General features: G+C 44.6%; 1 protein-coding gene across 2 annotated transcripts in view; it reads left to right on the top strand.

The window, feature by feature from the left end:
• The first annotated feature begins 1,664 nt into the window (after nt 1-1,664).
• Nucleotides 1,665-14,059, top strand: part of EBF2 (EBF transcription factor 2) — a 120,699-nt gene continuing 108,304 nt past the window's right edge. For both annotated transcript variants that reach the window (XM_038160300.1, XM_038160299.1), the window contains exons 1-6: nt 1,665-2,254; nt 4,525-4,681; nt 5,659-5,722; nt 5,989-6,044; nt 6,414-6,487; nt 12,327-12,395. In XM_038160300.1, the coding sequence (XP_038016228.1) occupies nt 2,124-2,254; nt 4,525-4,681; nt 5,659-5,722; nt 5,989-6,044; nt 6,414-6,487; nt 12,327-12,395 (551 nt within the window). In that variant the 5' untranslated portion in view covers nt 1,665-2,123. The remainder of the gene's footprint in view (nt 2,255-4,524; nt 4,682-5,658; nt 5,723-5,988; nt 6,045-6,413; nt 6,488-12,326; nt 12,396-14,059) is intronic.

The raw sequence follows: 14,059 nt of genomic DNA, 5'->3' as shown, positions 1-14,059 counted from the left end.
TTTATCAATTTGGGGAGGTGGGTTAGCATGGCGAATTTCCTCGAACAAAGATTGGGTGAGATGTATTAGTTCATCCAATACCATGTCTGTCACTTATGTAGACAGAATAAATCTGAGTCCTGGCTTTGCCCTCGATCGTGCCTGAATTAAGGAAACATTTTAATGAAAGTTTCATGGGAAGATTTTAATTTGAGATTCTTTTTGGAGAGAACTGTATAAAACTCCGTGAAAATAATCTTGCATTTAATAGGTGGCATTTTGAATCGCGGCTGAACGTGGATGGAAGGAGTTCCGATTTCTTCGGAAATGGAAATTATAGTTCGATCCCGTTAAAAAAAAAAAATAAGTAGGGTAAAGAGAGGAGCTGCACATAATGAGTCAAGGAAATCCTTGAATCCTTGCGCTGTGCCTTTAACTACCGAACATCTGATTCCCTCATCTGGCAGATGGTCTCTGAGCACAGATTTGCATTCATTGTCTTGAAATCTGTTTTCGCGTTGGTGTTATATAGATTTCAGAGGCAGATCTATACACAGATCAGAATACAAAAGGGCCGGGAGGAAAATATCTCCAAGGCAGAGCAGTTTTAACAAATAAACTGAAATAAATGCAGACGTAGGTATGGTCCCGGGTCACCGCGGGCCGGGCTGGGAAGAGCTCCGGTTTCCTGTAGTGGGAAATGTTGCCTGCACGGGATGTTATAAAAAGTTTTAAGGTGAGACCTGACAGCTCTCAGCGTGTAACTTTGGGGTCTGCTGGCTCTTGCTCGGCAGGCAGCCTCTGCCTACACCCTCCCCCAGACCCATTTCTCTCCCTCTGAGCAATTTTTAATTTTAAATCCCGCGCCTGAGAGAGAAGCGGCCACTGCCCGTGCGGCGGCTTCGGCAGCGCAGCGCGGTCAGACGGACAGAGATCGCCGCTTTCGGCGCAGTTTGGCCGTTCTGGGGCAGGCCAGGCCGGGCTGAGGCTGCCGGGACACCACGATGAACACGCGCGTCCCGTGCCCGGCTCCGGCCGTCCCGGGACGGGCGCGCTCCTCCCGCTCCGGCCGCTCGGTTTCAGCGCGCTCTGTGCGGCCCGGGGCAGCGCCGCTCGGTGTGAGGCTGCCGGTCCCCGGCCATGACCCATCGCGATAAACCGTCACGATAAACCCGCCGTTACCCCGTCCAGACTTCGGCAGCCGCGAGGCGGGCGGCGGGCGGGCTCCTTCCAGCCCGGTCCCGCGGCTTTGGTACAGTTTGTACGTTCTGGGGCAGCACCGTTTGGTGCGGAGCTGTCGGGCAGTGGCGATAAACCCATCGCGATAAACTCGCGGTTCCCCTGCCCGTGTTCCAGCTGCGCCAGCCAGGGCGTGCGGCGGGCGCGCTGTTTCCACCCCGGTCCCGCTGCTTTAGCACAGTTCGTGCGGTCTGGGGCAGCACCGCCGGGCTGTGACCATAACCCGTGCCCGGACCTCGATCGCGACATCCCTGTCGCGACATCCCTGTCGCGACAGCCCCGCGCTCCCCCGGCCCCGCGCGCGCCCTCCGCCGCAGCCCCGCGGGGGGCGGAGCGCGGCCTCGCCTCTCAGCCAATCGCGAGGCGATATGCAAACGAGATGTCCTTATGCGGCGCGGGGCCCCGCCCCCCGCGTACCCCGCTCGTGGCGCGCGGCCGCCGCGGGGTCCGGTCCGCTCGTGGCGCCGCAGCCCCGGCCGCGCCTCGCTGCCGCCGCTCCCCCGCGCCCGCCGGCTTTTCCCTCCTTCCTTCCTTCCTTCCTTCTTCCTGGATGAGGCAGCAATCAATCCTGCTCCCCGCCTGGCTGCTTGAGGAACAGGTGATCCTCGTTAGCGGCGGTCGGTTTCTGGATGCGGCTCCCTCGTCTGCGTGTGAAGGATGATGATACCGGGCAAGACTGAATCAGCGTAACTTCTACTTGGCAAGAGGAAAAACTTTCTTCCCCGTTTGAAGGCGTTAAAAACACGTAGCGTTAAAAAGCAGAAGAAGTTGGTTTTAAAGCTGAACTTCACTTTCCTGGGATTTGTGTGTCAGATTCAAAGGCTGCGTCGTTTTTTTTTCTTTTTTTTTTCCTTCTCCCTTATCTCCCAAAAGGAAACTGTTGCTAGTTGGCATAGACTTTTTAAATGTTTGGAATTCAAGATACTTTAGGAAGAGGACCAATTCTGAAAGATAAATCTCTAGGTTCTGAGATGGATTCCGTCAGGTCCTGGGTCAGAAACGTTGGGGTTGTGGATGCAAACGTAGCAGCACAAAGGTAACCGTGACTATTTCTCTCCCACTTTCCCCCTGCTTGTTTTTGGGTTTTTTTAAAGCAAATATTTCCATTATGCCCCGTTGTTTGCATTTGATATTAAATTTATTTTTTTCCTCTCTGTCCCCCTCCCGGTCTCCTCCAGTCAGTGAAAAGTGAAGGTTGGAGCTAGAGCTAGGCAGCAGCGCTCCAAAACCGGAGAGTATCAGGAGTCCTAAAAGCCGGTGCGGGGCTCAGATGACAGCGAGACGCGATCACCCTTTTATTTTCTGCCCCAGGAAGATGTGTGGGGCCCTGGATTGGTCGTTCCCAGCGATCCAGGGTACTCCTCCCTGCTTGCTGGGCCAGACAGCCGAACAGAAGAGGACCAAGTTAGAATTAACTCAAATGCAGATGTCAAACCCGAGCTCCCCCGACCCATCTTGTTTTGCTTAATTCATGGTGGGCATCGCCGAAATCTTCACCCGCGGTTTCAGGGCAGGCAGAGCAGGGTATGAGGGAGCAGGGGACGGCACAGACACAGCGGATCCCCGCGGGCATCCCGCAACCTGCGGCCATCCCGTGCCTGCCCGCCTGGAGCACCTGCCCGAGCGTCCGAGAGGTCTCTGCTGAGCTGAAACGGCTCTGAACATCCCGAAATTGGGGCCTGCCTGTTTGCTTTCTGCTTGTTCGGGCGGGTTATCACCCTTTACGCCCCCTTTTTATTTTCTCTTCCCAGCCAAGTCGGCACAGGACTGTTATCCCAGTCTCTTCCCGTTAGGACTAAGATGATAAAAACTCTTTTGGATATTTTTTTCCTTGCTCTCTGGATAGCTTAAAAAAAAAAAAGTTTAAAAAGAAGGTAGTAGTGTTGGGGAAGGCCAAATTGGGAACCCCGGGAGTAAGCCGGATTTTATTTCGTATGAGAGACAAGGTGAAAGGCGTGAAACAGCAGAGGGGACTTCAGCTGAAACAGATGTTTTAGAAATAGTACATCCATGCCCCCACCCACGGCCTGATCTGGCAGCAAGGTTTTCCAAGAGCCATGGGAGGAGTTATCAGAGTTTTATGAATGTCGATAGAGCGTTTAATAAATACGGTTGAGGGGGAAGAGGTTTATCCTTGAGAAAACTGAAAGTAAAAGGAAACAGCTCCTGACAAGACTCCAATTCACGGGAGCGGTGGAGGTGCAGCCGCGTTGTGCTGCCTGCTGGCATCGCCAGGTTTCTCTCCCAGATATTCCTAACAAGCCAACAAATCCCAATTTTTACACGCAGAATGAGAGGAATCCCCAAGCTAGGTGCAGTAGCGGTGGATGTGGTGAGTTCACACCGTACCTCATTGGCAAGGAAAACACAAGGAAACATCTGTAGTTGTCTGAAAGAGTCAAATACTTTTGCCAGTGCTGTGGAACTAAATTTTGGGGACTAAAACCCAAAGATGTCCAACTTCCAACTAGCCTGGCACATAGACTTAATCTGTCTATTAAGTAATTTGGAGGTGCTCATGTGCACCTATTTTCTTCTCAGTAAGTAGAAATTGGCTTTAGGGGGAGGGAACTGCAACTAATTTCACAAAGAAATAAAGCTGCAGTCAGGGATATCGTGGGTAAACAGAAGCATTTGAATCTTTCGAAGCCGGGAGATGCGTGGGAAACATCACAACGTTTTCTGCAGTCAGGGACAAGATTTTCTCAAGGGCTAGTTAACCCGAGACTAAATTCTTTCAGTTTAAATCAGAGTTTTAGTTCGCAGGAATCAGTTCAAGTAAGTCAGCGACTAAAGTCAAACTTCGCTGCCGAGGGAAGTGGCTGCCCTGCTCGAAAGTCGTTGTCTCTGACCAAAACGGAGGTGTCCCCGAGTTGACGTCCTGCCCGTAGGAAAGATTTTTAGGGTCACTAGTTTTCTCCTACAGGAGAAGAGACCAGGACCAGGATGTGCAAAAAGCCTTTCCAGACCCTCTGCCGCGTTCCGGCCGCTGCCCACCCTGCTGCGTTCCAGCAAGGAGCGGTGACAGGCAGGGGAATGAGCGGAGGAAGGGAAACACGCGCTGCCTTTAGCGCGAACCCCGCTCTGTGGATCCGCGCTGTCCTCGGGGTGTGCAGGGAGCGGGGCCACGCCGAAATTCGGGTTCCGGTGACCTCGCCCCGTCCCGGCCGGCTGCAGCCCGGCGGTGCCCAGGGACAGTCCGGACGTGCTCTGCCTGTGCTGTTGTTGTTTTGCCGTTACTGCTGCACAACCTGGTAATGTCTTTGTCTCTCCCCCCTCACCCCATCCCGTGTGTTTCCTCCACAGCGGAGTAGCTTTGTCCAGAGCCCACTTTGAAAAGCAGCCACCTTCCAACTTGAGGAAATCCAATTTCTTTCACTTTGTTCTGGCTCTCTACGACAGACAGGGGCAGCCCGTGGAAATAGAGAGGACAGCTTTTGTGGACTTTGTAGAAAATGATAAAGTAAGGCTCCTTACTCTTCTTCTTCCTCTTTTCCTCTCCAATTTTGATCTTCCCCCCTCGCTGAGCTGCCAGCTTCTAATACCTGTTGTCCCTAAAAAACACACAGCCGTGGTTTGGTCAGGGTTCAGGTGCTGTGGTAGAGCTGTAACCCTGTGTGTGCTGCTGTAGTTAAAAAGGGTTGGAAGCCTCTGCTCTGTATCGCAAATTTCATTCACCCACTAAAACCAAAATAAATCAAATTCATGGAGGATAAATGCACTTAGCTTTTTTTACCTACCACATCTGCCAGGTTCTATTAGTACCCAAACAGAAGAGGAATCTGACCTGTAAATATGTCAGATTGTCGTTGAGTGTGATTATATGGATTTCCTAAGGCTCTAAAGTCAATGGCAGGGCTTGAAAAGCATTTGCTTTTGGATTTTAATTCCATGTCTTGACCACTTTGCATTTTTTCAATTATTTTCTTAGCCACGAACAAGGTTTTTTTGAACTGTGAATCATAAATAATTATCTTACAGGAAATTACACTTAAAAAAGCATGTAAGAAACATCCCTGTAACACAACCTTCAGGAAATAAATATAAATTTTGACTCAAAGTAACACTATTGAAAAGCAATGATCACAGTAAAATCACAAGCCATTGTGTTTTCCTGGTGTCAATCTGCTTTATATTAAATTATTTGAAATGCACAAATTCTTCTCAATGTATTCCCTTGAAAAATTTGAGAGCATAATGGCAAATGAGAGAGGGAAAGAAGTTCTTGAACTCCTACAGGAAAAGATGTCAGGAGTATTTTGTAGTTTGTCCTGGGTCACTCGGAAGGTTAATACATCGCAATCAGTGGATTCACCTCTTAGAATTTTAATCAACTTTGTTGTCACTTCCATCACGATTATCAGCTCTTGCATTTTAAACGTGCCAAGTGTAAGTTCTGGAAGGATTTTTCCCCCCTCCTTTTTTCAAATTCCCTTTCAGGAGCAAGGCAACGAGAAGACGAACAACGGCACACACTACAAACTCCAGCTCCTCTACAGCAACGGTGAGCGCCCTTCCCTGGCACCTCCTGGGGGCTGTGCAGCAAGGCAGGGTCTGCCTGTAGGTGCTGTGGTTCCTAAAATACACTGAAATTCCCTTGCACGAGGCCCCTTCAGTGCAGGGATGGGCCCTGGAGTTTGCATGGGCTTGGGGAACAGAGCTGCCTGGGATGCCGAGGGAGTCTGATATGGCACTGGCTGGGTTTGTCCTGCTGCTCTTGGGGCAAGATGCCTGTAGAATGTTATTTATCCCTGTTCTCCCTCGCTCTAGGTGTCAGGACAGAACAGGATCTCTATGTGAGGCTCATTGATTCTGTCACCAAGCAGGTGAGCAGGGCTGATCGGTGCCATGCTGTCCTGTCCCACCTCATCTTTCCTGTTTGTCCAATGTTTCCTTGACTGTTTTTTCCTCCTCTGCTTCATTTTGGTCTCTTGCTCAGCTGTATTGCAGACCTATTTTGGAGAGTAATTGAAAATTGTGCTCTTAAGTCTCCTTTTTTCCTCTGTGGACTGTTGGTTTTTATCCACCTTGTAGTGATATTTATGTACAGCTGTTTCCCCTGCACATAAATGGGAAGGTGCTTATTTGCAGGCAATGGTGAGCAGTGGTAAAATCCCTTCCCCTCACATCTGAATAGTCTAAGGAATAAATAACCCCTGATGCTCCTGGCTTACCCCTTCTCTTTATTTTCATAGCCTATAACCTACGAAGGCCAGAACAAGAACCCTGAGATGTGCAGAGTCTTGCTCACCCACGAAGTCATGTGCAGGTAAGATGACTTTATTAACACATCATTTGTGAGCTTTGCTTCCCAAAATGCTGGAAGAGCCTCTCCAAGGAAATTTTAAGTAGGGAGACTTTGATTTTTTTGTTTGTTCATTTTGTTGTTGGCTCAGAGAGGGTCTTTGTGTAGGAAGACTTTCTCTTTACGTGGGTAATGCTTGCTTGGATTCAAAACAGATATTTAGGGGAGGTTTCCTATTTTTTTGCTATTAATTTTTCCTGTAGGAGATTCAGCAACCACAGCTGCACTATTTTTGTTTAAAGTAGGCCTTTGCATATGTTGTTTAAATCAAGACTTCTATATGCTTATTGCTCATAAAACTTCTGCTCACCTTATGGGAATGAGAAGTTTAATTTATGTATTTTTGCCCGGAAACTGCAGGATGTTCATTATGCAATTTCCTTTGGTGAAATATTTTCATTTTCTCAATTAAAGTGGCATCATTACTGTTCTTTATTTTGGGCAGTTCTACCCCACAAGAAAAAACCCTCAAACCCTTCCTTTCTCTACATGTGAACAATATTTAGGGGCCTTCTAATTTTTAATTAAAACAAAAAAAAGGACGTTATTTTTAGCATTAAAATTTATGAATTAGAGGGTGAAATGACGTGAGGATGTTTTTAATAACTTTTGTATAAGTCTGAACTTACATGTACCTTATGTATGTATGTCGTGCTTCCATGGTAACTTATTACTTTTCCTGTTCTCAGGTAATTAAATTTTTTTTCAATACATATAATAATGCAAACAGTCAATGTTCTTGTATTAAAATGTGCTAAAATGTGCATAGAACGTTCATAAAACAAGAGGCAAAACCCATTCATGACCTTTATTATACACAGTTTGTGATTTATTGTATCAGCGGGAGAGGGTTAAGCTGGTGGACTCAATGTTGCTTCTTTTAACGGCTCAGCTTGCTACTTGATTGTTGTTTTTCTTTAATTAAAGTGGACTTTTTAAGTTAATGTAGCACTGAGAGAAGCCTATTTGGGCATAATTTTTATCAAGGGGAAGTCGTAGTTTCAGTTCTTAATTACGTGAACAATTCCGTTACTGTTTAATACAATATGACTCGGGTGTTCAGTGTGAAACAAATGCATTGTTTCTCTGCTGTGCATAGCTCTCATTAATTAAGTAAATTAGCTTTTGACCAGTATTTTCATATTTACGCCCAAACACAATGCATATCACATATGAGGGGTGCACTGGGTGGGCTTTACAAGGGCCTGGTGATGTCGTGGCAAAGATCAAGGTGTACAAGGGACTTTCTGGCACATCTAGAACCCACGTATATAATTAGGTATTTATATACGCAAGTATGCATCCACGCTGTTGAAAGGTTTCCGTATAACCAGTGAAAATCAGAGAAGAAAAGTCTGATTTCTTGTGCAATTGGCTGTGGTTTGTGATAACATAGGAGCAGTGAGCCCATTTCTTGGCTCCACTCACCCTGCACAGAGTGCAGTTCTGGTTTGGAAGTTCAAGTATTTCAGCACCTTCTCATCCAAATGGACGTGTTTGATTTAAAATTACCTTGGGCTTTCCCCCTGCTTCCTCTCCCTGCCTTTATGGTATCAAATGCTCGCTCAGCTTTGATATTTCTGAGCTCCAGTGATGCCTGCAAACCTCCTCTGTGCTTGATTTAAGGTAGTGTTGCACAAATCTAAGCTATTATTCTGATTATTCTCAGCTCTGCTGCTTGATAGATTAACCAAGGAAGAATTACAACTCAGGGATGTCCTTCCCATGTAAAACACAGATTAGTGAAGGGAATCAAAAGCACTCTGTAACCTAATGAAGACATTTGATTTTAAATGTCGTGTTTTCCTGAAGTATCTCTGAGCAGGACGCTATGTATTCTGAAGAGGCATTACACACATCACTTTGAATAATGCCAGGGGAATGGCTCCAACTCTAGTTAAACTTGACATTTTATTTTATTTCTTTTAAGTACAATAATCAAATCTTCCTCATTGTGTGCTGCTTAAGTGGCAGCATCAATTTTTAAAGCCTCTAGTTTAGTTTGCATTAGGAACAGTACATAAAATTTTAATGCACTGTACCCACTCTGCTGTCGAAATTGATGCCTACTGCTTCTGAAAAGGAAAACAAGAAGGGTCTGTCTGTCTTTCTGCTCCTCTTCCTCCCTAGTTGAAGGCAGGGTTTTTAGGGGGGATTTTTCTGTACATAACCGCATATGAAGATATTTTTTGCTGTGTGGAGACAAGCTCCTCTGAAAGTGCCTGTCTCTCCCTCAGACAGTGACAGATGCCTGCTTAGCAGGAAAGTTGTCTAAATATTGATACGGCTGCACCAATCTGTCATAGCCATTGAAAGTTCAGCTCTCAATAATTAGTGCTTTCAGGGCTTCCATGCGACGCTCGATTTATTCATTTCCAATCGGAATTTTTTTCCATTTGCTTCTTATGGCCTAATAGGAACAGTTCCTATTACGTGTGTTTGTGTAGAATAACACAATCCCGAGGGCTGGAAATCAAGGTAAAACACCTTCCTCTCCTGGAATAACTTCCCCCCCCCCCATCTTCTTCCTTTTCTTCCAATTATCCACTAAGAGGAAACTCGTTGTTATGCTGCTGCCAGCAACCCCCTCCGCCCTCAATGCTCAGAGGGTTAAAAGGTATTATAATTCGAACAGAAGTAGTCTCAGGGTCTACAGCTGGCTAATAACAGAGTTGTATTGAGTGGAGTGAGCCCCACAGCTGTGACTTTCGCCACAAGGCTCAGACTAGACGGGAGCTCTAATCAGCTGGGCCAGGCGGCCACTGGGGCCCGTGTCTTTATCGGCCAGATGGTGTGAATTTAGACACTTTTGTTATGCAATTGCAGGGAGGAGTTGGGCAGAAGAAAACAAAACAAAGGCCACCATGCTGTGAGCTTATTTGAGTTTGAAATTAGAGACAGATTTTTTTTTTAATTTTTTTTTTTTATTTTGGTGTTGGGGTGAGGGGAGGGAAGTTGAGGGATGAATTTTAAAACCATTTTAGTCAAGTACGAGAAGGGGAAAGGATGGAAGTTTGGCTTTGGCATGAGGCTTCTGGGGTGCTCAGTTTGTAGGGCTGGGGTTGTCTCTGAGAACTTTCTGAGTTTGGTTTTAGTTTTTTCTGGATCATTCTTTACATAAACCATCATTTTCACCAAGTAGATCTCACTAGAGGAGAAAGTATAGCAACAAAAGATGTAGAAAATCATCTTAAGCCTTGATATTCTTGTCTTAAGCAAATGAGCATCTCTAAAAGTGTGTTCTCTAAAAGTGTGTTCCCAGCCCAACACTGTAGCAGAAATGCCAATGTTGGTGAAATCATGCCAATAACTTGCTTGAAGAGAATGTTGAAGGCTTGATCCTGGACAATCAGTTTGGGGGTTTTGGCTTGACTGAAATTGGAACCAGTCAATTCTGTTACAGACAGCACTTGTGAAACCAACCAGGTGGAAATGTTACTGCTTGGATATGGGGTGAAACTCTTGGAAATGGGGATTTAAAGATTTAAGAAGTATTTTTGCTATAATGTTGGGCTGAAGCATCCTCAGTCCCACTCTGGTTTATGTGCAAACAGTAATTCCTTCACTGGAAGTGGCTCTTCTCCCTCATCAGGATTTTTTTTTTCATATATTTGGGCTCAGAAAATACCACGGTCAAAGGGGAAGACGTCTATCACCTACAAAGATCCTTCCCCATCTGTGATAGGCATGCAGGTATCAGTAAAATATATGGAGAACTTTAGCTGCAAGCCACAGTTTTAGAGGGAAAATATTTGAATATTACAAACATGAAGTTCAGAACTGCAATAATAGTGGAAATAGAAATAAACCAAGATGCACTTGTTTCTGAACCCAGCCACACTGTGCTCAGTCTGACAGAATTCATCCTAAAATGCTCTGTCAAGAAGTGGCACCATCCCTGGAATCACTACAGAAATATATTTTTTTATGCTTTGTTATAATGGCCTGTAAAGCAGCAAAGATTTTATTCCAAATGTTATTTTCCATGTGTTGCTATAGTGGACATGTCAAAGTACATCCCAAAGTGATGTCCCTTTGAGAGGATTTTCTGCTTTTTTCAGGGGTTTATTATAATTTTCTCCTTAGAAAGCATCTCCCATCTTGGCTCCTGGTATAAAAACACTTCATTCTTTCTTAACTCTGATTAGGCAGTGAAATCCATAAAAGATGCACTTAAAATGAAGTTGGGAGAAGGAGGGAGGGTGATGTTGTGTGCTGGTGTGAATTACCAGAGCTGCACTGAAGTCAATGGAGCCATGACAATTTACAGCAGCTACAGGGACTGCCCCAGGGATTTTTAAATATTTAGTGTATCCTTTTATTTTAAAAGGAGTAGCATCGATGAATAAGTGCAGGTTTGAAGCAAGGGGAATGTAGGAATGTTGAAACAGTTGGAGCTGTTACTCAAATAGATCTGCTCCTTCCAGCTCTTCTGGCTGGGCAATTCCAGCCCCAGAGCAGGAACTCCCCCAAAACTGGAGGAAATGTTGGGATTTTTCATAGCTGAAAGAGGGTTTTTTGTCTAAATGCTCATTTTAGGCATTTATAATTAAATATTAGGCATATCAAGAAAAAAAAAATCCCCACTTTAATATTTTATCTGCCCTTAATGAATTCAAGTATTTTATTTATTTCTTCTTTTAATATTTATTTATTACTTAAAAAAAAGGTCTTTATTTTATTCTGCTTGGAATTGCTGCCCACTTGGAAAGCTCTCGTACTCAGAGTGCCTGAGAATTCTGCAGATGTATTCAGTACCCCTGTACAAAAATCCACCAAAATTTCTTCATCCCATGTGTGTAAATTTGAACAGAAACCGCTGCAAAATATGGAAAATATCTTCTAGAAAGGTGTCTGATCTGGAAACTTGTGAGGAATGTGGGATTTCTGATAGAGACTTTTCAAACTTTTGGGTGCCTCCATCCTCCCTGTCCCATGTTGGCTTTGACTGGAACAAAAAACCTGAGCATGAAAACAGCTGAAATCTTCTCTGTTGCTTCAGATGATTAAAAGTGAGGATTTCAGACTGAGGACTGTTTTTAAAGTCTGTTGAACTCCTGGTACTCATCTACAGTGTGTGCAGGAGCATCACCCATGTCAATGATGATATCAATGGAAATAATGAACTGTCTCTCGATTTTTACATTTTTATTATTATTTAATATAATTAATATTATCATTGAATGTGTATAAATTAATACTCAGTCTTAAGGGTTTATCACTAAAACAATTACAAAGGGATTGCAAAAGCCAGCCTGAAAAACATCTCTTCAGATCCTTTGTAGGATCTAAATATGTTCAGTTTCTGGCTTTTCACAGAGTGCTGAAGTCTTCAGTCACCATATAAAACTTAGATATTTATTAACAAAAAAATACAGTAATATAAAAACATGTTATTGGAATACACCAAACCATTAGGTTGCTTATAGTCAGTTCTAACACCTTTTGATGGACTTTTAACCCCACATAACCCATTTGGTCCTGCCTGTAATGACATTATGGCATCTGTTAATCACTTATTAGACCTTTATAAATATCACCTCAGTCTCAAGTGTGGCCATATTGCTGTTCATTTTTGGCAGGGTAATTCAGAATAGATTACAGGGAGCGAAGTGCCAGAATCCAGCTGGAACCAGCCAGGACTTAGGCACCCAATTCCCTTCATTTTTCCTTCTGGAAAGTAGAATTTTTATCCTTCCAGGCATGTATCGACTGCTGAAGGTTTTCTGACAGACTTTGAGCTGGTTCTTTGCTCTCAATTGTCCCAGTGGTTCTTTAATTTTGGTTTTCTTTCCTTCTCCAGTCGGTGCTGTGAGAAGAAAAGTTGTGGCAACAGAAATGAGACTCCATCTGACCCTGTGATCATTGACAGGTAGGAAATGAATTCTCATTTTCCAGCAAAAGCATCCCAAAATTGTTGCTTTTCACTTTGAATCACCAGAGATTGTTGTTTCTCACTGGTTATCTGTTGATGTCTGCCATTTGAGGACCTTGACCAAATTGATGTTTATTTTTAAAATGAAATTCTGTTTTTATTGGGACCAAATATTCCATGTGTGCACCTGGAACGTTCTCTCCTCACCAGGGATGGGATCCAACTGGATTACTGAGACAGATAAAGCTCTGGGCAGCCTGGCAGCTTCACTAATGTTCTTTAACAAAAGAGCAATATTTTTGTAGAAATGTGGGGGGAAAGGGAGGGGTAGAAAGGCAAAAATGCAACATTAAATCTGACAGATTTGGGATTGTGAGCAATTTTATGTAGAACAGCTTTGTGTATTACTCAGTTTCAGGTTTAGGTTCTTTTGCCTGTTTTTAGGTCAATAACATAAATGGGGAGAACAGCAGCTTGTTAAACCATGAAGTGGCACTGTAAAAATTGTGTGTATTTGGGGGAGCTTAGAAAACTTCCTCGTGGAACTCAATGACATGGAAGGGTTTGAAATCTGGAGTTCAGCAAGGCTCAGACAGGGAAAGTAAAACCAGGCAGAGCTGCTTCAGAAAGGAGCACACACACAAGGGCTCCAGAATGGGAACAGTAAATAAGAAAAAGCAAGGAAGAAAATGTTTTCACCCAGATTATTCTGTAGTAACTGTCAAAGGGTTCCTTTTCCCTGAAGCAGATGCTACAAGAGAGCTGATGCTGGGGTGGATTTATTTTAGAGCCAGTTTTTATGTCTATCTGTGTCTGGCCTGTTCTAGCTCCTTTCTAATAAGCTTTATTTGTCATAGTGTTTCTTGTGGACTTGTTTTGGCATTCAGAGCAGTAAAGCTGGATCTGCAATAATTTCCTTATTTTTTTAAATCACAGAGTTAATCTAAATAATTTTGGAACTCTGAGGTGATGAGCTCTCCTTCTCCCTTTACCCCATGGTTTTCCCTTTCAATTCTGTGCTCACAAGCTGTGGCTGGGGCCAGAGCAATCCAGAGCAATGAAATGGGCTCTTTGGGGAGCAGAAGTCCTGGATGTGCCATCTTGACCTTTCCTATGAAATTTCGAGCTTATTTTTGGCTGTGTTGATGCTTGGTATGAATGTGCTTTTGGGAACTTTCCAGCCCGAAGTCTCAATTTGCTGGGAAGCAGCTTGGGATGGAAAGCCCTGGATTTGCCTCTGGATTGAGACCTTGACAGGGACAGTTCCTACCCCAGTTGAATTTGTAATCCTGAGCCAGCTGCTTATCCTCATGCAAAGTGAAGATTCTGATGCTTCCTGGGGGGCTTTGGGATCTGCTGATGTAAAATGAAATGGAAGCTATGAGAAAGGACAGGGTTTTTCTTTCGAACAACTGTGTGTAAAATGTGCCTCACAAATCATCTGTTGTGCTCAGTGAGTCCCAACCTTTTCTACTTTGCTTTAAGACCTCTCCTAACTTAGTCTAGACCTCTCCTGATTTGTTCTGAGCCCAGAGCCCCTTTCCTGCCTGCCCTGCAAACAGCAATAGACATTCTCTTGGCATGGAAGCATCCTCCAGGCTCAGTCTGGCAGCTCCTTTTTGTGTGTTGGTTCTTCCCTTTCTCTCTCTGTGTGTGTGTGT

Source organism: Motacilla alba, chromosome 22, assembly GCF_015832195.1.
Source record: "Motacilla alba alba isolate MOTALB_02 chromosome 22, Motacilla_alba_V1.0_pri, whole genome shotgun sequence".
Lineage (NCBI taxonomy): Eukaryota > Metazoa > Chordata > Aves > Passeriformes > Motacillidae > Motacilla > Motacilla alba.
The sequence above is the reverse complement of the archived record's forward strand: the minus strand, read 5'-3'. Positions and strand labels throughout refer to the sequence as shown.